The 27,799-nt window shown below is 46.9% G+C and overlaps 1 protein-coding gene across 1 annotated transcript in view; it reads right to left on the bottom strand.

Moving 5' to 3' along the window:
* Positions 1-26,368, bottom strand: part of LOC144175545 (2-Hydroxyacid oxidase 1-like) — an 85,186-nt gene extending 58,818 nt beyond the window's left edge. The window contains exons 1-4 of the mRNA XM_077704616.1: positions 26,220-26,368; positions 18,359-18,558; positions 5,826-5,977; positions 3,128-3,389 (exon numbers count right to left, since the gene is read on the bottom strand). Coding sequence (XP_077560742.1) covers positions 3,128-3,389; positions 5,826-5,977; positions 18,359-18,522 — 578 coding nt within the window. The 5' untranslated portion in view covers positions 18,523-18,558; positions 26,220-26,368. The remainder of the gene's footprint in view (positions 1-3,127; positions 3,390-5,825; positions 5,978-18,358; positions 18,559-26,219) is intronic.
* Positions 26,369-27,799: the final 1,431 nt, after the last annotated feature.

The raw sequence follows: 27,799 nt of genomic DNA, 5'->3' as shown, positions 1-27,799 counted from the left end.
GCATCCTACTGATGGCTATCTATGAAGTCATTAGAAACACATCATGTGTGCGAAAGTACAGGACAATTTGGCGATTCCGGTTGCTTGCGGTAAGAACGCTACTAAACGTATCCCGACAAGTTTGCCAGCGGATCCTCCCAGCGTCCTTTGGTCAACATTTTTACGTACGTGCAGTCGATGGCCGCAAAAATTTACGCGCTACCTTTTGAGATGCCCTACCTTTCTGCGGAAAGTATGACGCTTCGCCTGGAGGGGCACCGACGGCTCGACGCCATCTTCAAAGATTTAGCCTACCATACTTTCTTCTGCTTCAATGGCTGTTAGCTAAAAGAACCAGTCACTCCCCCGTATCACGATAATTTAAATACGGCCTAGCAGCCGCTAGGATAGTACATCTCTTCGCTCAGTGAGCCTACAGCGCACCTGCTAGAAACGCTTGGAAAACTAAAATCAGACAGCTCCTCCGTGGGGTTACTAAATAAACGTGAAGAGATATAAAGTAACGATAAATATTATAAATGATAAATGGAGATATTATAAATGGATAAATGGAGAAAGATAAATGGACATATTAGTAGAAATTAAGAAGAAGAAACAGGCGTGGGCAGGGCATGTAAAGCGAAGGCAAGATAACCGTTGGTCATTAAGGGTAACACAGTGAATCCCTAGAAAAGGCAAGTGTGGCAGGGGGTGGCAGAAAGTTAGATGGGCAGATGGGATCAAAACGTTTGCGGGGATAAATTGGTCGCAGTTAGCTTAGGACCGGGATAATTGGAGATCCATGGGAGAGGCCTTTGCCCTGCAGTGAGCGCAGATAGGCGGACGATGATTATCATGATGAATGATAAAAAAGCATGCTGAAAGCACCCTCTTCACTTAGGTAACGCAACGTTAGAACAAGTTGAAGACTATCAGTGCCTCGGAGTGCTCGTCAGTGCTGATCCAAAAAACGACAAATAAATCTGGCGCAGAGTAGGCATGCGCTGGGGCGCACTCGGCAAGCACTCTCAAAGAGTGAAAAGTAAGGTACTGCTATCACTAAAAGGAACATTATACAACCAATCCGTACTGCTGGGGACTACAAATGTTGCGATATTTTCTTACTGGTACCCTTCGCACAAGAGCCACCACCACCGGCATGATCCTAATGCTCCAAACGAGCTCTTTTTCTATTTTGCGAATAAAATATTTCTTCGAACGCTTTTTTTTTGTTCGTTTGCTATAGCAAAAATTACAGCAACGTCTTTTTTTAAATAAAAACACTGTAAGTACCAGTTATGAGTTTGTTTCGCCCCTAATGTTCCGAATGTCTTCTTCCTGCTAAACAATGTTGACAAGTATAAAGTGTGCCACAGATTTAGTTCGGCAATATTTTGCCTATATAAACGCCTTGTTCAAGAATTTTTTTACCGTTTGTCTTTAAGCATCTCTAAAAATGCTGACTCTCACGCGCAATGCATGACCCTTCTGCGAACTTGCTATGACGGAGAATATCAGCTGCGAGAGAACAAAATTCTGGCGCAGCTCGCACGGTTGCACAAACATGCGCTGCTCGGCTGATGAGCACTATCACAAACGGTCATTATGGGTGAAATATTTTAAATCAACGTTAAAGTTTCAATTGCCAAAGACCGAATTTGGAGTGACAAGCAGTATTACAAAAATGAGTGAGCTGGGTTAATAAGAGGTAATTAACAGGGTTAACAATGTTAAAAGGCGCTTCGCATTGTAGTTGGTATTGCAACTTCAAACACACCTGCATCGTAGGTCAATAGCCGATGGCAAAGTTCGGACGTTCTGTTTCCCCGGGGCGGGTGCGAATACCACGCAGCCACAAGAATTTTTTTAGATTCATCTGAAATGTTTTGGTCTGGTACGGGTCATTTTAAAATGCGGGTGTAGCAAACGTGACTTTATCTGGATTTTTAAAACTAGCGGAGCTGTGTTCGACTCCCATTCTGTTGCCGTGGCTTTTTATGTGGTAGAGCTGGAAAATGGCGTTGAGACTCTGGATACAAATTTAAGTTTAGAAACCTCGCAGTACAAACAAAAGTAGGGTTACACTGGCTGCAAGCACATGTAGGTTCCCTTTGTCACAACTTCGACAATGAAGTAGCAAGAAGACGGACTCAGTGCTGCCCGTATAAATCAGCCGATGATGCAGAACTGCAGTTACGTAAGAAACAGTTGCATAAACCCACACTCAAGTTGATTGAAGAGAGAAATAACGAGGGAGATTGCAAAAATTGAACAGTTAAAAATTTGCGAAGTTGCCTATTAACACTCATGTTCAGCAAAGTGCAGGTCATCGTTTCTCGTCGACTTACTAAGTCAGTAAGTTGGCTACGAGAAAGAAACAACTTGCTCTCCGTTGAAGTCGCCGCATTTTTAATAATTTTGAGGTTCCGTACAAACTAATTGCTTATTTCTTTCAAAAAGGTCGTATGACAGTGATGTATACACTGCTTTACCATAATGGAAACTAACATTCTTCAGTGGCATCATAGACCCTATGTTGCGTCAGATACCAAGATACTCAGGCGAAAGTTTGTTCCGAGGTTTTTATTCTCCCTCAGTCTGTGCTCTAGTGTTCTTGTGTGTGTTCGCATGCATGCGTGTGCGTAGGAACGTCACACCATTTTAGACCAACCCACCGCATCAACTGATCTGGGCTACTCCGGCCTCGAAGATCAGCTGCGTCTGATCGAAAGGGCTGTCGACGCGGCCCGAGCTCAAGGCATCCTGGAATGAGGACGCCTCTCTCAAGCATTTTCTGGATTATTAAAGTTTATTCTCTCTCTCTCTCTCGTTCTCCCCCCTGCTGACTGTTAATTCTCTTTAAACCGTGACATCCATATTTCCATCTCTTTATACGAATTTGTGAGTGTAAATAACTATGACGAGTGCCTCACTAAGCTCAGCAAGTACAAAATCATCTTCCATGGCTACGGCCTTAATGTCGCAAAGGTCAAGGATAAAATCCGCCGGGGTACGCTAGATTTCTCTAAAAATAAATTTCGACGGTGGCCTAACTGGGTACACATTATTGCCTAAAAAACAGCGCCGAAAACTGTGACGAAGTTTTTCCTACAGTCACTCCGTACAGGATGTCCCTACGGACACTCACGTTTTGCTGAACGGATTCGGCGTGAAGCTGCTCCCGCCCAAAGATGGGTCACGAGAAGTGACCGGGGAGTCAAGAGTGAAGACGATTGCCGCGCTGCCACACCGCTTGGCACGCAGCGCGTCTTGCACGCTCAGCGAACGGTCCTTTCGGATGTACAGCTGGGCCCAGACCACGGCATCGGGGGAAGCTGCAGCCACCACCTCTTCGAGGGGAGTGGAACTGGGCATGCTCACCACCATCACCGTACCAGCTTGTTTGGCCGCTGCCGGAGGAGGAGGACAACACACGGGAAAATATTGAGGTTGACAAAAACTGCCATCAACCTACGAAATCATCGCTCTTTTTGTGTAACTGAAAGGGGCCTTGCAGACAAAACACAAGTTTGGTTCATTCGAAAGGTTGCCTCGTTAGAATCATACGGACACCACTTTTAACGGAAACTTCGCTCAAAAAGCTATATATTAATTAGGATTGATTGATTGTGGGGTTTAACGCGCCGACGCAACGCAGGCGATGAGGCGCGCCGTAGTGGAGGGCTCCGGATTAATTTTGACCACCTGGGGATCTTTATCGTGCGCCGAAATCTCGTACACACGGGCGTTTTTGCTTTTCGCCTCCATCAGAAAAGCGGCCGCCGCGGCCGGGAATCGAACCCGCGACCTCGTGCTCAGCAGCGCAACGCCTTAGCCACTGAGCCACCGCGGCGGGTTATTAATTAGGATGAAAGGGAATGGCCATGCGACCCACTAGCTCATTTCCCACAGCAGTACCTATGATGTCATATGTCCCCAGCTGTGCTATTGGCTGAGGCCGGCAAAAGCAAACGCAAATTAGGCAGCGCTTATTAGATTGCCCAGCCAGCTGTTTGCACTTAAATGTAATGCATATTCATTTTACATCAGTAAAAATGTCGCGGTAAACAATAAAAGTTGCGCAAAGCACACGTAAGCATGGAAGTACCGATGCGCACTGCTGTTGCTACCGGGCGCACTATATTTGTTTTAGCTGAACAGCTGTCCGCCGCTTTGGAGTTGTCTTACACGACACTAGCCGATTGGCGTAAGCGATGTTGTCTCACGTGACCCTGTTTGTCGAGCCCATGTTGACCCCATCTTTTACGAAATTATTACTTTCTGCAATAACAAAAACAAGCCAGGTGCAAATACGGTCAAAAACAAAAGCAACCGCGGACAACAGCCCATGGATGAGTATGGTTGCGCCAGCCCGGAGTACTCACGGCAAGTAAGGCTGCCGAGCTGAATGGCGCAGTGTAAGTTTGTTTGAATGCGCGCACTTCTGACTTCCTGGCAGACGTCACGGAGACACACAATTTAGCGGGAGAATCAAACTTTTAACCTAAATTGATCAATTTTTCAGTGAAGACGGCATCATTTGCATCCGGACAAGCGCTGGGGCACTATAAAACACGAAATCTTTCGACTAAAACGAACTTGCATTTTGTCTGCATGGCCCCTTTAAACAGTCCTAATCCATTCGGGTTTACCCTGACGCTAATGCAACTTGAACGAAGATTGTGTTTAAAATACCCTCGTGTACGTGTGTTCTCCCTGCGAACATTTTATTTCAACCATGACCGGATATCCGACATCTTCTGCGGATTTGGCGTATTCGGCAGCGCTCCCGACATCGGCAGTGTTAAACGATGTGAGAGTGTATCCAGGCCGACCACCCGATCTATAACTATTACTACAGCCTCTATAACCACAGCCTCTTAGACTTCTCTGTTGTGAACAGTTTGTTCCGGCACATTCAACTCTGCTCGCCACCGTTGTACCACCCTTCAGAGCAAAGTATCGAATAAAAAAGAATGTGAGGCACCCAGGGAAACCGTGACTATCATGTTGTTTGCTTTTACTGGTTGTGGTTTACACAGAAGTTAAAAAATATGCGCCCTGCAAATCCACAAGATGGAAAATGGCGCACTTTCCTTTGAGGTGGGCGCATCTTTTCTGTCTTTGATCTTATTTTCGCGCATTGCATTTTATAGCGAAGCGGTACGTGGCTAAGACGACATTAAATGTTCTTGCCTATGGTCAAAAACTCCCATTACTATGCGCATGTGAAAGCAGGCCATCGTTCTTGGTTGCGTGTCGTTCATCAGCAGATTCTGGCAGCTGACACCGTTCGGCACGTGACGGGATGCCGGATGGGTGAGCTTACGGACGAAGAGCAACGGCGGCAAGAGTGGCGCACGCCGCACCGCACGCCTACGCCAAGCGTAGGCGTGCGGTGAAAAACAATGTTAAAGATCGTGTTAGAGAGGATGTCGCCTGTCCCGAAGCGGAAAACGCGGCAAAAAGATGCAAGTATTATGTTGCCAAATCGAAAACCTTTAAACGAGGATACGCGAACTTCAACGCAGGTTCTCCCAACATTCATTCTAAGGAGGAACAGAAGGAACCCAGTGCCCGACCTCGATGACAAGACCCTCGACTGGGCCGAGAGGACAGCGGAGGCTTACCCCGCAGTGGGCCTCCTTCCCTCTTCTCTCTGCCCCTTACCTTTCGGACTATATAAAGTTCCTACTCAGTTACTTTAAGAGTAGAGAAATTCCGCATGGTCATAACGCAATCAAAAAATCCCATGTTGCAAATAAATGTTTGACTTCAGTTATATCATGATGAGGAGCAAATGCGTTGCACCATACCGTAAAGTCGGCGCGATAACCTCTGCGTACCTCTGGCAACGCCAAGCTCAGCATCCGGGTGGGCGATTTTATGAGCCGCTGACGGCGAGATTCCAACTGGCATCGACACTGCCCTGCCCAGCAGCGTGACTTCTGTGGTCCTCTTCGAGACGCCTGCTAGCACCTTTGGCAAGAATCTCCATCTGCATGCGTGCAAAAAACACGTTCTTCAGTCACTTTTAATGGCTACCAGCCTGTTTACAACTTCATTCCCTTTAACTGTCTCAACATTTGTTGGGTAAAACTGGCTCGATTGATTAAGAGATTTAGCGAGCCGACGCTACACAGGCGATGAGGCGCGCCTTAGTGGTGGGCCCCGGATTATTTTTGACCAAGCGGCGATCTTTAATGTTCGCCGAAATTTAGGTAAAGCTGCAAAAAGATTACTTTCCCGATATTAAAATACTCAACACTACGTCGTGGTATATGTAAGAAAGCAACTGGCAAAGCTTGCACTAAGTCGCGCAAGGCGGGATTCATAGCAAAGCTGCAGTATTTCTTTCTACATGAGCACTGAATGACAAATCCCCACGCATTTGTACAAGTTTGAAATAGTTTATATACATGTTCCGTCATCGCTTTGCACTGTGCAGTAGTGGTCGTCGTCATATGCATCGATATCGCCGTGTTCTTCATTCCAAGCATTACATGCGCCGTAGCGCTTGATGACAGCTGGGGCGCAGCGGTGGCGCGTACGTATACACGGTGTTGTTCGTATACGGTGTTCTTCGAGTCGAGTCGATGTTTCGTGGAGCAGGCGTTGCGCCAGCTGTGGCGTTGTTAATTGCTAGGCAACGCGAGGCGTTCCTCAGGGATTTCGACAGTTTTTTGTTTGTTGTTGTTGTTTTGGAGCAGGGGTTGCGCCATCTGGGGCGTTGTTTGTTGCTAGGCAAAGCGAGGGGCTCCTTCGGGTTTCACCGTATCTTTTTTTTTTCTATAGCCACTCTGTGAGCCGGAAACGCTGGGCGGTCGCCGTGAGGCACGCGCTCTCAAGTGCTCGGCATTTTCTAGGTATTTTTAACGCGTTGCACACCGCACATCACGGCCATTAACAACAGCTCCACTGTTATAAACACCCGCCGCGGTGGCTCAGTGGCTAAGGCGTTGCGCTGCTGAGAACGATCGAGGTCGCGGGTTCGATTCCCGGCCGCGGCGGCCGCCTTTCTGATGGAGGCGAAAAACAAAAGCGCCCGTGTGTACGAGATTTCGGCGCACGTAAAAGATCCCCAGGTGGTAAAAATTAATCCGGAGCCCTCCACTACCGCGCGCCTCATCGCCTGCGTGTTAAACGCTACAATGAATCAATCAAATCCACTGTTATATGTTCAGTGCGATACCAGTCACGCTCAAAACGAAAGTAGATAAGTATTCTGCAACTACTGAAGCGACTTCAATTATGAATCAGCAATACACAATGACACTGATTCAGTGATCGTCTCGTATGCGCGTGCCTCGGCTTTCAACATTGACTATATAAAGCAAGCTGACTGCACCCGGCTCACAATTTCTAATTGATAAAGTCTGCCATATTACAATTTAAATTATCTCTACGTATCATTTCACAATCAATGTTATAAATTCCGGATAACTAATACTACAACGACTACTTGGCCAAAGAGTTCAACACTATGCTCATGCGATTTTTGCTCGAATTGTCACACCGGTAGGTCATAAGGACACCTCAGTTTGCGCTGCGGTGTTGTTGCTGTGCCGCGTGGAGTTGGGCCCATGTAAAGCATCGTTGCTTTGTGAAATCAGCGAGATATTTATTCCGGGCTGTGTGATAAATGCACATGTGACATATGTCTGTTGGCTGTGCACTATTAAAAATGGGATAAAGCGTTTCAGCCACAACCAAACTTTGGTGGCACCAACTGTCATATTGAAATTGTCGACAATTTTCCAGTTCAACCATTTTCGATATTTGTCGTTCACAATGTTCCTAAGAAAACGATTATTCTCCGTTACAGGCTTAGAGTATACAGGGTGTTGCAACGATAACTGGAACACTTTAAAAATTTTTCCTGAGCGATCCGCCGCTCTGTTCGCGCTCAAACTTCACACAAAGGTCGCATTTTGTGGTCTATTTTGTTTGACACAGGGAACCACAACGGTACTTACCTGTTTATTCTGAAAATAAATGAAAACGATTTTCGCCTATGGGAAAATGGCCGCTGATTTGAACGTGCGAGCCAGCGCAAGTTGATGTTGGAACGACGGAACCACCTGCAGAGTGAAACGCACGTTTGGGATTCACGTACGGAGCCAAATGGTGCAGCAGACGATCAGAAAATGCACCTAGAAATGAGCTAACAGACGATCAGAAAACCCGGTTTTCGGGCTCGCACGTCCAAATCGCCGCCATTTTCCCATAGGCGAAAATCGTTTTTATTTATTTTCAGAATAAACAGGTAAGTACCTTTGTTGTTCCCGGTGTCAAACAAAATAGACCACAAAATGCGACCTTTGTGTGAAGTTTGAGCGCGAACAGAGCGGCGGATCGCTCAGGAAAAATTTTTAAAGTGTTCCAGTTATCGTTGCAACACCCTGTACGTATAGCATGCACAGTACAGTCGGCAAAAGGCTTGTCTATAACGCGCGAGCGGCGTGCTCTGGACTGCCCTGGAGACATCTAGTGATAACGCCTGGTTTGAGACCGGAAGGATGTGAGCATGCACGACCGGCATCAGCGCGATGGCTGTTTTGCTTGTCGCTGTGCCCGTCGCCTTGCACTCCGTACCTTCTTTCGCCGTGAGAAGCGCTGCCTGCACTGCCGGGCCGGGAAACAATAGTGAATTAGCGAATAGTAGTACAGTGTTGGCTGCGTTTAACTACCTGCAACGCTTAATTTTTGCGGCGCCCTACGCAATTTAGACAGGAGTTTTTTTTTTTTTTCTGTATGCAAGACACCGAACAACAATCACCGAAAACGCATCGCTGCCGGTGTTTTAGAGTGACTAAATATCGGTCCGTGATTGCACAGTGCATTTAGTATTGCAGCGTTAGCACGTCAGCAGTGACGTGCAAAGCCGAGCCTAGAAACCGGATAGTGGTGCACGCGGTACTTATGCAGCTACTGGCAGAAGGACAACGCAATGAACATCTGTGCGCCAAAGTTAATGCAGACGAAAAACTCCCACAGCGCGCGCTAAGGCGGGTAATCTCCGCTCTTGTTTCCCGGCCCGGCAGCGCAGGCATGCAGCGCTTATTACGGTTAAAGAAGGTGTGGAAGCCTAGGCGACGGGCACAGCGAGGAGGGACACAGCCGTCGCGCTGACACGGGCCGCGCACGCTCACTATCTACCTATCTCAAACCAGGCGTTATCACTAGGTGTCTCCCGTGCAGTCCGTAGCACGCCGTTCGAGCGTTATAGACAAGCCTTTTGCCGACTGTACTTGTATACGTAACTTCTTTACATCAGTCGCGTTTCGGTGCCAATTTATTTCATCATGCACCTACCCGAGCAGTTACAATGTTGGTTTATGTTGCTTTACCGTCATGGTCTAGCAGTGGCCTTCGCGCGAAACATTTTTCGATAATTAGCAAACATAAGGTAATGCCCAGTGCACCTTCTAAACCGTTTACAAGTGACGCAAAGTGAGCACTTTTTGTGATACTCGTATAATATATACACTTGCTCCGCGAGTTCGCTTTGTGCTGCCGCCGTCTGGCGTTCTTAAAATAAACAAGGAAATATAAAAACTATGACCTTTTTGTACGAATAGCAGTCCTTAAGTGATTCATAGGGTCAGAGGCCGTTGTCAGGCACCAATGCCTCCAGCTCCCGCCCCTTCAGCATGCATTGATGATGATGACAATGATGATGTCCCTTGGTGAATGGCACATACCCAAACAGGGGATCGGCCAGACATCAGAGGTACGAAAAAAGATCCTATTTATTTATAACCCCGTCTTCTGAACAATAAAGTCTTCTTTTAGTTTCTTCTTTTTTAAATGTTCCTTTTGTGTTTCTGAATTCCTTCGTGTTCTTTATAAACCTTTATAAACCATGCTGTCCTTTCCAGCGTAAAAATATTGTTTTCAAGTATTCCTTTCTTCCGCGCACTACCAAAGAATGGAATGAACAAGATAGTAAAATTATTGAAACAACCAGTATTGAGGATTTTGAAAAATTGATATCTGACAAGCGATTTTTGCTTTTGTTTGCGTGTGAAACCTTTTCTATGTTGTTTTAAGTGCATTTCTTCTGTGCTAAGACTCCAATATTGTACTGTTGCTTTTGTTGATGCATCATGTACACCCACTCTCCTATGGCCCTACGTTGGGGCTTGCAGTATTGCTAAATAAAAAAATGGTCGCGTATCTGCTCCTTTCGTTGAAAATCTCGCCGAAAGACAATAGTCGACTGGCGAGGCCTCCCTTCTCTTTCCTGCTCACCTCATGCTGTTTTTTTTTTTTCCCCGACTCGTTCCTCCCAAGATAACACGCTAGAGGTTCACTCAAGTTAATTTAAATTTATCTCGTTCAACTGCTCCAAGTCGGGTGTCTCGATGCCAGCGCTGCCGTACGACCGAGACGCGCGTGAATCGAGGCACCCTACTACAGCATTTATAGAACCGCGATGTCCTACTGCACGAGCGTCCCAAGCGAAACGTGGATCCCATCTACTGGAACCTTTCGTTGCGACTGCCGTTTGATTTTGTAAATGCCGCCAGGAGGTATCGCTGGCAACAACAGGCCACGGTTTTCTGCCGTTAATATAGTATTTCATTTGCTATCGCAAAAACCAAGCATCATGAATTTTTTTAATAAATAACACTGCAAATATCACTTATTTATTGATTTAAATTTCTGCCTTATATTTGCGTAATGTCTTGTTCTTGCTCAACAATGTTGACAAGTATGAATACTGACCCCGGACTTAGACGTTTATATTTGGCTGTGAGTATATATGACCATTCGGCATATTTTCTTTTTCTTTGGCCGGGTGGCTGAATCAAGTCACAGGCAGACGGACGGACAGAGAGACGGACGGACAGACAGACAGACAGACAGACAGACAGACAGACAGACAGACAGACAGACAGACAGACAGACAGACAGACAGACAGACCAAAATGTCTGCATTTAAGTAGCCCAAGAAAGACTATCGTCTTTAAAATCCGCCTCTCATGGCAGTGAGCATTTTAAATGTTCATTCGCACTATATAATTAAATTAATGCCTTTAATAATTGTAATCGTAAGCAAATGTTTTTCGTATTTCAAAAAAGAGAATCGCGAATTTACAGATTAGCCTTGTTACATTACCACAGCTGCTACTGTCAGAAGAAGACGACTACCCGCCATGCGACTTTGTTTCAGGAAGTTTGCTATTCAGTATAAGAGAAACTGCTTGGCTAATGAAATTGTCGTCATTTTCATCTTCAGCGTTGTCTCCGTCGTCGCGGGTCATGTTTAAAAGGGCAAAAATGCACCGCCATAATTTTCAGAATTTCCTTCGTCGATGCGGGTCCGCATGCCGCGTTTTATACCACCAGAAGGCGATAAATATGGTTTGCCTCATGGTATATACTGTGGTATTCAATATATCAGTGCAGCAACGTGAGGATAATACTTTTCATGCCCTTGCCAAGGCAGCGTTTCAGGGCAATCAGTTGACACGATGCCAATTCAAGCGAACATTTTCTGCGCTTTAGCAAGGTAACTAGAAGGCTATATTTCCATTCTGGAGCTACGAGACCATCCATCCACACGTGCATTAAAAGATTCAAGAGCGCTTGTCTAGCTCCAGGCGAAAAGGTGGCATGGACTACAGTACGTGACACTTTTGTTACCTGGGGAAGAGCTACTTTTGCAGGATGGATTAGAGAACATAGATACGTTCTTCCATGTTCTTCCATGGAACTCTTCCATGGAATAGAGAACATAGATACGTTCATTGCGAAAGAAAGGGCACACGGATGCATGGGATATGCAGATCCAACACATTCAGTTGTAGTAGCAAACATCATACAGAAATTCATCACAACTTCCAACTACGAACGGTTTTAATGAAGTGCCAATGTCTTAAATGAGTAGCGCTGCTGGGTGCGTGTCGGCAGACATTGTACTGCCTCTGTATACAGGAGTCCTATATAGGAGCCCTTCAGAAGCCTCTGTCCTGCAACAGGACAGAGGCTTCTGAGGGGTTAATGTGGTAAGCTTAGTAACGTTTGCCAAGCAATAAGCAGTTTTTTCACGAGATTGTTCTAGACGCCCTGCACCACTTTGTACTCAGTGGCCAGTTTTACGAATGAATAGCAACCTTGTTTTCCAGGCGGTCGTGATAAAAAAACATTTTTACTGAGCAACCAATGAAGAGGAAAAGGGATGTAGTCAGCCTCCTGTGTCCAGGAAGCCGCGGTCCTGGGCCGGATCCAGGGCGAGTTGTACCAGAACGAGTTGATGTTTCGGCGTCGAGTTGGTCAGCGCAGACTCCCATTTCTCAAGGGAAAGGGAATGAATGGGGTGGAGGTGGTGGGGACATGCATACGCAAGGTCTTAGGTTGTGAGAGGGGCGTCACATTGGGGGCTGGTGTGGGGGAAAAGGGGGAGGATATATGTGGGAGATTAAAGTGTGGTTCTAGAAGGTTTCTGTTTGCAGACGCTTATATGTTTGAGCTTCGTGGTTATGGAAAGTGCTGTGTGGGGGAGAGTATGTTATTTTGGTGTGTGTGTGTGTGTGTAGTGCGCGATGAGATAGCGCTAGGTAGAACCCAGCGGAGTTAGAACTTGACGGTTAGAGATTAGGCGCCCGGTGGTGTAGGTCCTTGCGAATGGCAGTGCCCGGGTGAGGAGATCGCGAGCGGCGCATGAGGCAAGGCCACCATGGCCTGGGGTCCTGATGATCGAAACTTCTATATCCCCAGGAAGACGTTGCAGCACAGAGAGAGCCTGTGGTGGTGCAAGAACAGCTTGATACAGACGGCAGGCTTTTTGAGAGTCCGTAATGATGGTTACTTACGGCGGATGCTGGTGAGTGCCAGTGGCATGGGCGATGGCAAGCGCTTCGGCTGAGGTGACGGGCAGATTTCTATAGGTAATGGCCGTGGCAAGATGTCCGTTAGAGTCCACGTTAATTAGGGTGGTACGGTCAGGTGTTTGAGCAATGTCTGTATATCGTTTTTGGGAGCCGGCGCCGTAGCGTTTATCGACCATCTTCACCACGGCTGCGCGACATCTTATATTGAAGGACGGGTGCATGTGTTCAGGTGCCGGGATAATCTTCAGGCATTGCCGAATGGAGAGGGGGATTCATTGGAGTTTGTGTTGAGGGGGGGGGGGGGCCAGTCAATGTTTCGGCGAACGCGTCTGCCTCAGGGAGTAAGAGCTAAGCGATGGAGGTGGGATGTGCGCTGGGCTTCTGGTGGCTCACTGAGCCTGTTGTGCAGGCCGAGGCGGAGCAGACGTTCATTGGAAGTATACGTTGGGAAGCCAAGGACAGCTTTGCAAGTTTCCCGGATTAGAGCACCAATCTTGTTGGCTTCTTGTGGTTTTAGGTTGACAAAATATTTCTATAGGTTACGCGGCTGACCAACAGTGCTTGGACCAGGCGGAAGGTGTCTTGTTCTTTGACGCCGTGAGTGGATCCCCGTATTCGCCTATTTGGTGGGTGAGCTGGGTGACCGTTTTGTGTAGCTGAGGCAGGAGGACGGCGCCCGAACCGTCGTAGTGGATACGCACACCCGATATACGGAGAGTGAAAGCTTGGTGAACGGGAGAGCCGTGTATGGTATCTTGCGGATAGGGATAAGTCACAGCAGGCCGACATCGTGTGCGGGCGCGAAGGACTAGGAGAGCCCATTTGACAGGTTCTGATGTCAAACCTCTTGGACAAAGATAGAAAACAGTTGCGTCGATCGCTTGTTGGATAGCGGCTTGTTGCGCTCCGCTGGAGCCCTCAGTTATCCATATGGTCAGATCGTGCACCTAAAGAGCGTGCTGGAGGCCGGGGATAACTTGTAGGCGACTCGGAAGGTGAAGCAGGGCAATATTAAATAACAATGGCGAAATAACGGAGCCTTCGGGGGTGCCCTTGGGCGGAGTGTGGAAGTTGGGGGATCAAAGGGGCCCAAGTCGCAGTGTTGCGGTGCGGTTTCGGAGAAAAGCTTTTACGAAGTGGAAAGCCTTGATGCACAATTGGTTGTGTTGAGGTTTTCCAAAATTGCTTGATGCGTGACATTATCAAACGCTTCCTTGACGTGACGTGTTAAGATGGCCCTAGGAGTGGCTCTGCTCAGATGATCAAGGACCAGTTCCTTGAGCTCTATTAGTACGTATTGCGTAGAGAGATGCTGTCGAAAGCCGAACATGGTTAGTGGATACAGATTGTGATCTTCCAAGTGCCTAGATAAGCGTTGATGGACCAGGAGTTCGAAAAGTTTCCCGAGGCAGGACATCACGGAAATGGGCCGAAGGGTCGTGGGGGAGAGCGGCTTGTTTGGCTTTGGGATTAGAGTGATGTCCAAAAATTTCCATTGTTCAGGTAAGGTGCCTTCATCCCAGTGGCCGTTGCACAGGTCGAGGAGCGCCTGCAGGGTGTCTTCGTCCAGGTTTCGGATAATGCGATATGTGATCTGATCCTTCCAGGCGTTGTATTGCGTTTCAAGCGGGCCAGTACAGCGTGGAGCTCGTCTAGGATAGAGAGGGTGTCTAACTCATCATTGTCCTTGACAGTGTAGTGTGTTTCTGGGGAGTCGGATAATAGGATGGATCTCCAAAAAGGTGTAGTTGGATGGACCTCAGGAAGTCTCAAGAAGAGGGCGAGCTGTTCCGGATCAATTGTTGTATTTTATGGCTTGTTTTCCGCCGGGTGGCGGTGTCGTTGAGAAGGGACCAGAGCAGATGCTGGATTTTCTCCGTTTGCAGAGTGCCTTGGAGGGCATTGCAAAAAGAGTGCCATTTCTGTCGTTGAAGATCAGCGGCATAATTGTGTGCTTGATGTGTGAAAAGGGCTGTGCGTTCCTTCAAGGAACGGTTGTGTTTCTGGCGTTTCCAACGTTTTGTTAGGCTTCGACGAGCTACCGACATGCCCATAATGTGGGCGTCAACGGCTGGTGTACTTCCAGTGAGCACAATTTCTTGAGTGTGCTTCTTGGCCCGCTGCTATAGCACCAATTTCCAATCGTCACGATTTCCGTCTATGGGTGGGATAAGAGTGGCGTCATCTAGAACCGCAGACCAGTTGGTTAGGCGGGCGGTGCCCTTCCGCGTAGTCTCCTTCGAGGTCGGGAATCGGATAGAGATGATATGACGGCCGCTGCCGAGAGTTTCATCCAAGATGACCATCTGACGCCGTGAATGTTATTTTGTGAATTGTAAGTCGGGTGCGGTGTCACGCGTGACACTGTCATAGGTCCGAGTGTCGATTGTAATGTCATTTTGTAGGACTAACTGATGATTTTCGGTGGCGCGTAACAGGGCCCTACCACTCTTCGGGGCACGTGTATATCCCGGAACCATATGCAACGCATTCAATTACCCAGGAGAAGGAGCTGGTTTTCTTTGGCTTTGAGCGTAGTTTCATGCAAGGGCGCATCGATTGTGTGAAGACTACTGGTGGGAGGGCTGTAAGCTTCAGTACATACATGCTGGGTTGCGAGGGTCGGGTGGAGGAATGGTCCGGCTGAGCTGGTGTGGTTGAGCCGGGTAAGAATTCAGTACAAAGATGGCTGTGCGGCTTTGCGGGTCCTGGGTGATGGAGCTGTATTGTGGCAAGCGAGGGGTAGGAGTATTTGTTTCTTTGAGAGCGATGATATCTGGCGGATCTTTTTTGGGTAAGGAAGGCTAGCTGGGGCCACTTAATATTGGTAGATTGGCAATTACGTTTGTATACGGAAAGAAGGACCTCCCATGATAAGGGTGATGCTTGAGCTTCTTGGTAGGGTGGGAGGACTCTAGGATGTCGTGTATGCCCTGGTTAGCCTGTTATAACCTACTCTGTCAATCTGTGAGTGCCTGAACTCTCGAACCTGGAGAGGGGGGGGGGGCGTGGGCAGACTCTCTCCTTGGGCGTCGATGGGTTGTTTTAAGACATCTACCTATTGGGGGTCGATGGTTGCGTTTATTTGGTCGGATGTGGGTACTAGTGGTGCGATGGGTGTGGGGAGAGGGGACGCAAAGAGGGCCTCAATCTTCTTTGTGAGAGTGCGCAGTTGTTTTTGAAAACGTCCTTGTTCTTTGTGGTCTGCTAGTGCGGATTTTTAGGCAGGGGGGACTGGGGGAGATGTTGTGAGGAGTGGTAAGGGAGTGGGTTGCGAGCTCGAGAGAGTTTCGAAGGCGGCTGACCAGCTCACCTGTGATTGAACATTAGGCTGGGGCCTGGCGCGTGGGTCCGTCAGTGGGGTAGGTAGCGCCGGGAAATCTTCAGCCCAGCAGGCCGGCAGGAGTTGGTGGTTGGGCTGGCTGCGAGGTTTGCGAGGAGCTGCGGTGGGAAGCAGGCGCTTCAGAGTCTTTGTGGGCCGTGAGGTGAGAGCCCTTACAGAGCTTGCAGAGTGGAACGCAGGGGTGTTACGGTGGGGTTTGAGGTGCCGTAAGCCTGACAGCGTGGCTTGTTGGGTTGGGGGCACATGTTGCGACGGTGGCCGACGTGACCACAACACTTGAAAGTTTGAATGGCACGGCTACATTGGCTGCAACGCACCAGGTTTTAGTCACATTTCACGTAGCAGGGTACCTGCCCCCGTTTAAGGTGAGCAGTGCACATCTTGTGCGTCCCATAACCCGGGCGTGGATCAAATATGGGCGGTTGGTTGCCGTGAGTTCGAGCAGTTGCTTATTCGTGATGTTTTCCGGGGTGCCATGAATAAACGCTCCTGAAGGTGCAAGTAGTGGCTTCGTGTAGGAGGCCGAAACAGCGTAGTTGCTTTCCCGAAGGGTTATGGTGGTTAGTTGAGATGTGCAATCGGCTAGGTAGGGACCCGGAGTGGCGGCGAGAATGAGGCTGGGCCCCGGATGTGCTTAGAGTGTGATTTCCATGGGGAATGGTAGGTCTGACATCTGGCTGGCGGTTGCGAGGGTGCCAGCCAATCACTGACTCGGAAATCGCCTTGGGGGCGGAAAACCATAGCGTGGTAGGTTTGGGGGAACCGCCGAGGGAGTATCGGGCGGGGCGCTTTTTGGTACCAGGAGAAGCGCGTACCTCGTTGTGAGTGAAAGGATGGTCGCCGCCGCGATTTGATGACTTGTATTCACGAGTTTCGGGGTGGCACGGTACGAACAGCAAGGGGGTCGAAATCCATTGCTGCCTCCGGTTTGTCCGCAGGGTTGGAAGGTTCTGGATGGTTGGTTCAAGTAGTTCGATTGTCCCGGGAGTGAGCACTGCAACCATCCTCGGAGAAACAGCCGTCGGCGGTTGGGGAGACGTGGCTGCAGACAGGCAAAGCAGAGTGCTCGCCGGAGGCGGGGCGGTTGGGAGTCCGCCACTCGCGCTTGGACTGGAAAGTAGGACTAGTTGCGACACCGGCGAGGTGGAACTAAAGGGGTGGCTTGGTGATGCTTCCGTTGGTTGGAGATGGGCACACAGGGTGGAAATTGGGTCCGGAAAACTTCCGACGACCAGTGGAGGATCGGGATCATCGATAGATCGCAGGCAGGGTATTGGAAACGGGAGTCGAAGAAAGGCTCGAGGGCCTGTGTCGACCCCTGGCGGCGATCCCCCTCATTTCCCAAAAGATTATTTTTTGTTGAGCGCCTGATGCTTTTTACCATGGCTATCGTCCCCTTGTTCGCGCTCTGTTGAAAAATATCTGCTTCTTCATTCGTGTCGATACTATTTGCCGAGTTTCAGGCAGGGGGCATGCGATCACTGTAAAGGCGGGAAATTTGAATTACATTGGGTGGTAGCAGTGAACGGATAACGGCGCTACAGCCCATTATGGTGAATCACTGCTCTGGACTTCCGGCAGCTTTGACATTGAGTAGAAGGGTTATAGTTTTTTGTGTTCTTTCTGCCTTTTCTGATATTCAGTTGTTAGTCAGTGCCCGTGTTTGTCTCTTCCTTTTCTTCCGTTCCGTTGCTGTGCGCTGTTTTTTTTTTTTTTGTCATGCCCCCTTATTTAAATATCTCCTGAACCCCATTCGACCGGTGCAGTGAAGCAAACCGTGATCTACAGTTTGTTAACCTCCCGAATTGTCCGTTCGCTATTCTTCTGCATCTATCGCACAACTCACTACAAAATTTTTTTTTAATTATTTCATGTTGTGTCTTTGCTTAGAGAGGTTCGGGCTAGAAAGAGCAACCCACTGCTGTGGCTTAATGCCTATGGGGTTGCGCTGCTGAGCCCAAGGACGCGGGTTCGATTCGCGGCCGCGGCGGCCGCTTTTCTGAAGGAGGCGAAAAGCAAAAACACCCGTGTGTACGAGAGTTCGGCGCGCGTTAAAGATCCCCAGGTGGTCAAAATTAATCCGGAGCCCTCCACTACGGCGCGCCTCATCGCCTGTGTAGCGTCGGAACGGTTAAACTCCATAATCAGTCAAGCGAGTGAGAGCAGAATTTAATGAACTGAGATTCCTTCTCCCTACCTGTCAAAGGCCCGTCGGTTTTCCCGTACAGTTTCACTGCGTTCGGCCCCCATCTGGATGTAGGTCATGACTTGAGGGTCCGAGTTTTCTATGGCCAGTCGCTCAATCTCTTCGATGCTCGCGGGCGATGGAGAGGGGCGTCCTTCAGTACCACTTGACGACATTGCTTTATGGGACGTTCTCGTTGCTCGTATGGGCACCTGCGATGTATGGAAAAAATTTTCAGAATGCTGTTCATTAGATTGTATATACCTAAAGTACTTCTACTAAAGTTGCCGCGCCTTCATTTAAAGGGACCCTGCAACATTTTTTTCGACCTAATTTGTACCCTACATGCTTTTAGAACGTAGTCAACAAACACACTCAGTACTTCGAAGGAATCGCTAAGTACCTAAGCCAAAAATTACTGTTCTATGCCCATCAAATAACCTAGAAACTTGCTCAACAGAATTTTCTCCTTTTCCCGGTCTTGGTATTCTTCAAGCGATCAAGGTCTATGATGTCCCATCATAACCGTGTTGACCTCTTTATGGGTATTTTTTCTCAAATACCGCTCGCTGTTTTACATGCTTGTTAGGACAAAATACTGAAATTATATTTTTGAGCATTTGCATCGGTAACATTTATGCGTGAAAACCAATTGGATATATCCACGCACTGAACACATATTTATGCATCCGTCAAAACACGTAATTTTTCCGAAATCCGAAATCGCCCCATTAAATGTTCCTTAAGGGGAAGCGCTGTAATAGCATTTAGACATTTATATAGGCCACCTGGATCAGCAAAAATCAATCTGATATCCGAAAGGGCCGAAAGGGCCTATGATGTAACGATGAATTGCTGAAAACATCCGTGACCCCTTTTATTCTCTTAGGGGAGTAGTTTTTAAAACTCCAGCCAAATTTAGCTCCTATGGCATGATAGGAATATGCTCGAAAACTATAAAGTTCTGTAGGGCGAGCACTTTGGCTGGGAATGGTTATCGAGCTCTGTTAGGGGCACACATTTAAAAAATTGCTCTCACCCTTTTAGGGTCATCTACGAGCGAAATCCTCAAAATAGTTTTCGGGCTTATTTGAGGGTAACGTATTTCAGCCGATAAAATTAGATATATTGAGGAGGCAAACGTAGAATGAGGAATCCGCATAAAAAGAGCCCCCCTCCCGTCCAGAATCACCCAATAGGTATTGGTGAGAGCTAAAGTGGCAAACTAAATTGGGGATATTTGTACAGGTTGGATATGTCAGCAGGAACCAGTTCGATACCTCAGCGGACGAGCGATATAACGCAATTTCCCCGTTGTACTCACTCAGGGGTGTAATTTGCAAAGATCAAGCTTCAGGGAGACCCCACCACATTATAAAAATGTACCCCCAAAATTTCGTGTCTTTAGGTGCAGCAGGTACGACAGAACATGGGTGAATTAGTCAGTCAGATGGGAACTTCTCTTTATCGATGTAGATTTTTCACTCGGCAATATCAAAGTAAACCCGTCAACATTATTGCATCCCTGGTAACAACACAACCTGCCGTAAGCTCAATAGGAAATCATTTCTGTGGTTTGTGGGCTACACTTGCATTAGTCATTGCTTTTTGTTCTGTGTAAATGCCTCAATGTGCATAAGCGTTCAGAAGAAAACAATGATCGAAATCGCACTGGCAATACGCCTCCCACTTTGTTATATCATAAATATATTACCATTTATTTATATCATTATATATACATATATAAATATATATATATATATATATATATATATATATATATATATATATATATATATATATATATATATATATATATATATATATATATATATATATATATATATATATATATATATATATATATATATATATATAAAAGAAAACTTTCAACGAGGTAAAAGCACGATTGTTGCCAACGTTTCAGCAAAGAGACTTGCTTTCGTCAGGGCCCTGATGAAAGCAAGTCTCTTTGCTGAAACGTTGGCAACAAATCGTGCTTCTACCATCTTCAAAAGTTCAACTGCTCCCTATATATAGATATATATATATATATATGTATACACTACACCACTACACGTTCCGCTTCCACCCAAACTCCTGGTGATATCTTGCTTCCCTGGATGAAATTTTATTAAGACTCCCTTATGATAGAAATGAAAGCCATGTAAACTACACTGTCCCAGAATGTTAAAACGTTTGACAATATTAACCTACCGCTTGCTAAAATAGACAAAGAATGCGCCGCCGTAGGCACACTTAAGGCAGAAATCGAGGTCATTCGTTCAGTTGCTGTTAAAAATTCTCAAGAAATTTTGGAACTAACCCGCAGTCTTGACGATTCAAACGATCGCGCCCGGCGAAACAACCTTATATATTATGGACACACTGATTCGGAACGCGAAAACTGGGCCCAGTCCGAAGAAATAATCATAAATCACTGCAAAGATACGCTCAATGTAACGCTCAACCCACGTGATATTGACCGCGCACATCGACTAGGATCTTTTTACCCTAGCAAAAATAGGCTCGATCATTGTAAAGTTCACGCATTTCAAAGATAAAGACCGGATTCTTTCCAACGCAAATAAGCTGAAAAATACAACGTACAGCATTTCGAAGGAATACTCTCCCAACACCCGTTTGATACACAAGCAGCTGATTGCGTTTGGCAAAGCCCAGTCGCGACCCTAAAAACTTGCGTACCGAAAATTAACCATTGATAAGGTCACTTACATTTTTGATCCGACAACGCAAACGGTAGTCCCATGTTCCCAGTAGCTATCTACTAAAATCCGCTCTCAGTATAATGTAAACTGTATTTCGCTCATCTATACCAACATTAGGAGCCTACTGCCCAAACGCGATGCCTTGCACAGCCTAATTCAAGCAAGCGACTGTAGCTTAGTTCTGCTAACCGAAACGTGGCTTAATGCATCTATCCTGGACTCTGATTGCTTCCTCTGTTCAACGACTTCGATATTTTCTGTTGCGATCGCAAAAACAAGCGGGGGTGGAGTCTTAATCGCCGCTCACCACAGTTTACAATGCTGCTCCGTCAACATTCCTTCGAGTCTTGAAGTGGTCTTTATCACTGCAAAGCTGCCGTTCCACCCGTTACCATTGGCGTCTGCTACCGCCCCCCTGATTCCGATCCTTCTTTCATTGGCGAGCTTCATGATGCTCTACAACTATTGACGTCAGCCTCGGATAACGCCCCTCTCGTCGTCCTAGTGTGATTTTAACTTTCCCGCGATAACTTGGTCTGACCTAGCGTTAGCGATGTCGAAACAGAACACTGAAAGTGACTTTATAGATACTTGCCTTACTTTCAACTTATCTCAAATGATTAGCTTTCCTACACGAACGACCTTTGATTCATCAAGCTTATTATATTTAGGGAAAAATATCGTGAGACCGAAATACTTCCCGCCTCCATGATCTCGGACGCTAAGCGGACGTTCTTTTCGTCCACCCTACCAGACATGCTACGCACAAACCCCAAAGAGTTTTGGAACACCATAAACCCAACCCATGCTCAACGCATTTCGTTATTACATCAACAAAACATTCCAATCCCGGAGTTCAAGGTCGCCGAAACACTAAACTCTACGTTCTGCTCAGTGTTTACCGATGAACCTGAGGATGTATTTCCAAGTGTGCCGTCCCATGATTACCCTGCTATGCCCAGTGTCACTTTCGAACCAAGTGGCATCATCCAAGTCATTGATTCCTTAAAAGTGGCGTCGTCAGCTGGTATTTACTGTATAAATTCGAAAGTTTCAAAAAATACCAAACATCTCTCTGCTGTCATATTGTCGCACATCTTCCAGCAGTCACTGTCATTTGGAGTGGTGCCACGGGACTGGAAGGTTGGCAAGGTCATCCCGATACCCAAGAAATGTCCGTCATCCTCACCTTCAAACTACCGCCCAATATCACTAACATGCGTGTGCTGTAAAATAATGGAACATATAATTTATTCTCAAACAGTCAAATTTCTTATCTCTGTAAACTTTTTCCATCCCAGTCAGCACGGATTTCAGAAAGGCCTCTCCTGTGACACACAACTAGCGCTCTTTATTAACAACATCAGCTCAAGTATCGATCAAAATATTCCTGTAGATGCCCTTTTCCTAGATTTCGAAAAAGCTTTCGATAAAGTACCCCATAAACGCCTTTTTTTTAAAACTTTCTCGCTTAAACATTCACCCAGCAGTTCTGGAACGGATACAAAATTTTTTGTCTAACCGGGAACAGTTCGTTTACTCCAACCAGATATCATCTACCATGCGTCCCGTCCTTTCAGGTGTACCTCAGGGTATGGTGCTGGGCCCCCTTCTATATTTAATTTATGTTAACGACCTACCTACCAATATGTCGTCCCAAGTCCGTCTATTCGCGCACGCTTGCGTGATTTATCGCCCTATTAACGACCCTAATGACTCCCAGGTCCTTCAAAATGATCTAATAACTATTGAGTCCTGGTGTAAAAATTGGCTCATGACTCTGAACATTAGGAAAACATCCGTCGTTTCTTTTCATCGCAGGAAATCCCACCCGGCTCCTTCATACTTTTTTTCTGGTTCCGAAATATCCCCCGTTAATTCCTACAAATATTTAGGTGTAAACATTACGCCAGAACTTACTTGGTCCTCCCACATAACAAACATTTCTAACGAAGCAAACAAACTCATTGGATACATCAGAAGAAATCTATGACTTGCTCCCCCTTCCGTTAAACTTTGAGTATATCAAAGACCAGTCCGTCCGAACCATGAATATGCTTGCGCCGTCTGGGATCCCCACCAATCTAATCTATCCGAAACACTAGAATCTGTCCAAAATAGAGCATCTAGGTTTATATATTCAGATTACTCGCGTCACTGAAACGTTACTAACGTAAAGATCAAAGCCCATCTCCCCAACCTTGAACTGCGACTCAAAGCCGCAAGATTATATCTTTTTCATAATTTTTTTTTCACTCTCTGTCTGACGCATCTGTTATCATGCCCGCGCACCGCATATCTTCCCACACTAATCACAACAACCCAGTTTACCCTGCGCATGCCCGTACAACTGCTCACCTTCGGTCATTCTTTGTTCAGACAGCGAAGGATTGAATGACCTTCCGCCCTACGTCGTGCAACACTCCAGCCCTATACTTCGACGAAATAATAAAACCCACATCGACATAATAAAATAAAACGCACATCGACGAAATCCTGTATAAAATGCCCACCCCTCGTGTAGCACCCCCCTGGGGTTTTTTAGGAACGAGTTCGCCACCCGTGAACTCGTCGCATTTTCTGTTATCCCCACAACCCGCGTTCATGCAGTGTGTTCCTCCTTGCCTCTTTCTTGCCTCCTCCTTGCCACCTTGTTCCTTCCTCTTCCTTTCGCCTTTTTTTTAAGGCTTTTTTTCGCCTGCCTTTGGCAGAATAAGCTCTGTATGCTGTGTTTGGTCGTTTGTGTGTTTGTTTCTCATGTGGCTTGTGTTTCGGGGCGCCGCCCCCACTCTGAGTCCGTACGATTTTACCCAAAGCTTTCATTCCTGAGGAAGACCTGTCTTAGGTCGAAACGTTGGAAATAAAGTCTCCGTAGAGCGTACTTCTACTTTGTGCGTATTCCTACAGCAACTAAGGACTCCACTTCACGACTATATATATATATATATATATATATATATATATATATATATATATATATATATATATATATATATATATATATAGAAAATAAGGGTTGGCAGTCAAGAAAACCTCGGAAAGCAAAGGGGAGGTTATGGTGGGTCATAGAAAGAGATGAAGAATTTTTTTTTTTTAGTCGAAAAGAAAGTGGTGAAAAAATGCCCGCCGGGTGGGATCCGAACCCACGACCTCCAGAATACCGGTCTGGTGCGATAACCACTACGCTACCGGCGGAGCTGTTTCCCCAGCACTTTCTCGGGTATTTATGTTAAGGTATTTTTGTTTCCTGCACTTGGGGGTGGTAGCCAGCGCCACTCGGACTACTCGGGGTGAAGGGGACCTTCTTTTCCCCGCGAGAAAACCCTGTGTGCAGGGGTGCACCCTTTACAGGCCGCTTGCTTCTTTGTACTGGCGTCATTTCTGTGATGGATATGGCGTCAGTGAAATCTTCGTGTATCCAGGAATAAAACAGTTTCGTGTTAAAGTAAAAGAGGAACGAGCCGGACTAAAACCGCCGGCCTTGGTAACAGGAAGCTAAGGGGGAACTTCCACAGTCTTGAAAATTCGAATTTCGTCGGGTGGCTCTGTGCCATTGCTGCGGCGCTAAGCGGGAGTGTCGTCGGTCGGCACTCTAGACGCTGCGTTTATGAAAAAGCATCAGCTAACTCCATCTATTACAAATTTGGTATCCCTGGTACATAGACGGCACACGAAATTGCCGACAGCTCAAAGAATAAAAAGAGGGTCAAAAAATTTAGCCATTGACTCAAAATTTTCTTAAGGCCGCTCCTGTAAACAAAGTTAAGCAACTGAGTTGAAAACGTAATGTGGTAAATTTACATCCGGGTGTGGTTCGAACCATTGGCCTCCGAAACGCTAACCACTAGCCATCCCCAACACAAACTACACCTAGGTAAATCTAGTTTACTTGAGGTATATCTACTGAATCTGTTGTACATATAACTTAAAAACGTTTGTTAGAAACATGTACCATGACCCGCATGAATACTTTGACCATGCTGATTACAAAAGTAGCAATTAGGGAGTAGCAATTCGTAAGTCCCTGAAGACTATTCTCACTTCCTGGTGATGCTAACACAGGTATGTGCCGAGTCATGGTAACCACGAGAAGGAGAACACACGCAAGAGGAAACGGTGATGATAAGAATGAGGGTACACGCTTGCAAATTGCACACTAATTCTTTCGCAATCACAGCATACTCAGTAGGGCTTCGGTGTCGTCTTTATTTTATGGTCCTAATATCCTTACATTATCCTCACATCATCCTTACATCATCCTTTCATCATCCTAATACAGAACTGTAGAAAGGCCGAGGGCACAAAGAGGGATTAGAAACGAAAACCACGCAGCGCTGTCGTGTCTAGCTTCTTTTTAAGTCCTTTGTCTGTCTGCGCATCTATACTGTACTCAACACTTACAGTAGCCGAACTGGACATGTTTATCGATCGCATTTGTGCATTATTTCCACTCAGCAACCAATGTGCATTACTAACGTTTTCACAATCACATTTAGTTCTCTTTTGCACCATGGTTCGAAACGTGAGCCCCGTAGCGCCAATTAACCTAGAGGCCTCCGTACTGGCGATCATTTTTAACAGCGATGATGTTTAGCAAATCATACTTTCTCGTGTCCGCAGTTAAAAATACCAAGAAATTGCCGAGCGCGTGCACGTGAGCGCGCGCACGTGAGCGAGGGCCTCGCGGCGACCGCCCGGCAGTTAACAAAACCAAGAAAATCCCTAGCGCTCGTGTGCGCGTGACTCGAGACGACCGCCCAGCGTCCCCTGCGCCCGGCTCCTCCGTTCGTCAAGCCAAGCATACCCACTTAGGATGATTGGCCAAGATTGGCCAAAAAAACTCTAGCGTTCACCGTACTATCGTGGCAAGACTTGCTCGGAACGAGAAAGACTCCAGCGTTCGCCGTAATCGTGGCAACACTTGCTCGGAACGAGAAAGACACGTCATGGCGTATACGCCCCTCCAAGGTGACATCCAATGGTTATCCCTTCAAAAAAACGGAAGAAGCTCACACTTATAGAAACAATGTTGGACTAAGGGTCGTTTCTGCAGCGAAGGAGAAACAAATCGGCTGCAATCGTGGGCTTAAACCTTCGGGATGTTTGTGAAGGTTCCGTGGAGCTTCTCTACCTTCAAGTCTTACCGTGAGTGGGAGCTTCCTTCTTTTTTTTCTTGATAGCAGCGCGCGTTGTCTGCGCAGCGTAAATTTTAGAATGTAGTACACGATTCACACGAAGCTTGTCCCAGTCTGTTAGTACTCTGTCTCTGCACACCCAACGCGAAATTTGGCGCTCCTACCATGCCGGTCTGGCAAGGGTATTCCAGATGCTCTTTAGCTGTGCTCTACGTGAAGCATCGAACACCACAACGTGTTTCCTGCAAAAACCTGCAGCTTGCATGCGGGACTAGCGTGGAACAGCTGCGTGGTTGCACCCCCGTAGGCTGTCGAGCCATTTCTGCAAACTTCCCTATAAAGGACTGTTCATGTAACGGAAACAGTGCAGAACGACCGCATTCGTCAAAGCGCAGCCGCTCACTCGCTTCATGGTAGCAGGTGGCCTGCATAATAAAATTAAAACAAAGCCATGCTGCGCACGTGGACAATGCTTGGGCTAGAGCACTTGGCATAATGCTTGATGTGGTGGCAATTTATATACACCATTCCAATCAGGGCACTGCCTTATTATACACGGAGCGCTGTCTGGGAGCTGGCCGATAGGCTACAGCTTGTGCGTTCTCTCCAACGTTCTGGCGCTCGCACTCTACACTCGGCTCCGTAGTGCACTTCAAGTTAGAAAGTTTTTAACAGGAGGCAGACTAAAGGGATCTGGATCTAAGCAGTCGCTTTGGGGCCGCGTTGAAGCTGAAATTTAACTGTGAGTAACGGGACCCACTGCACTTCACGCTTAATTTACATTCATGGTGAATTGGAGAGCAGTTTCTAATAGCTTTCTTATTTTTTATACAGCGTTCATTGAGGGCAGAATTGTTTGCGAAAATGTGCTGCAACAACAAACTCTTCTGAAAACATATAACAACTGTGAGAGTAATGGCGTCAACAAAAACCAAACCAGAAAGAAATCAGTGGTGCAGACTGCCCTACATATTGCAGGCGTAACAAATGAGTAAACGAGGCAGAAATGCAGAATTTCTATTGATTTCATTGCGAGAGCCCCCCTTGCTCTCCAAACGTTCACTTCACTCCGTAAAACGGCTCTACGCTGGCTGATGTAGAAGCGGCCCCGCAACTCTTTAATTTATATCTGTTGATACTTTATCACATCACTAAATCAAACTGGACCAATGATGGAGCGCTTTTTATGTGTAAGAATTAAGCCGTATTCGGCACAGCTGTGCCAACGCTTTTTTTTTCAGAGCGGAACTGTTTAACTCTGGCCCTGTATGCCTCACCCGCAGGCGCTCCCAGGGCAGGAATTAGAGTTGGGAAATGTCAGCAAACGGCACGCGTCCGCGAACAGAAAAAAAAAACTAGCAGTGGCTTAGCTTGGCTTTGCCAGGATTTACCTAGCGTGAGCTAAGGTTCAGCTTGTTATTCTTAGGTTTCCTTGTTGTCTAGGATAAGCTATCATGCTTACTGCTGCTAAAACGATTTCCAATCCAATCCAATCTAATTTAATCCAATCCACACCGATACAGCCGCGGCGGCGGCGGCTCCGGTGCGCCAGCTGTGCGCCGTGAGACGTCACTGCTCCTCGCGCATGC

Source organism: Haemaphysalis longicornis, unplaced genomic scaffold, assembly GCF_048455015.1.
Source record: "Haemaphysalis longicornis isolate Haplotype H1 unplaced genomic scaffold, Haemaphysalis longicornis Haplotype H1 scaffold_3, whole genome shotgun sequence".
NCBI classification, from domain to species: domain Eukaryota; kingdom Metazoa; phylum Arthropoda; class Arachnida; order Ixodida; family Ixodidae; genus Haemaphysalis; species Haemaphysalis longicornis.
This window is presented reverse-complemented; position numbering and strand designations above follow the sequence as displayed.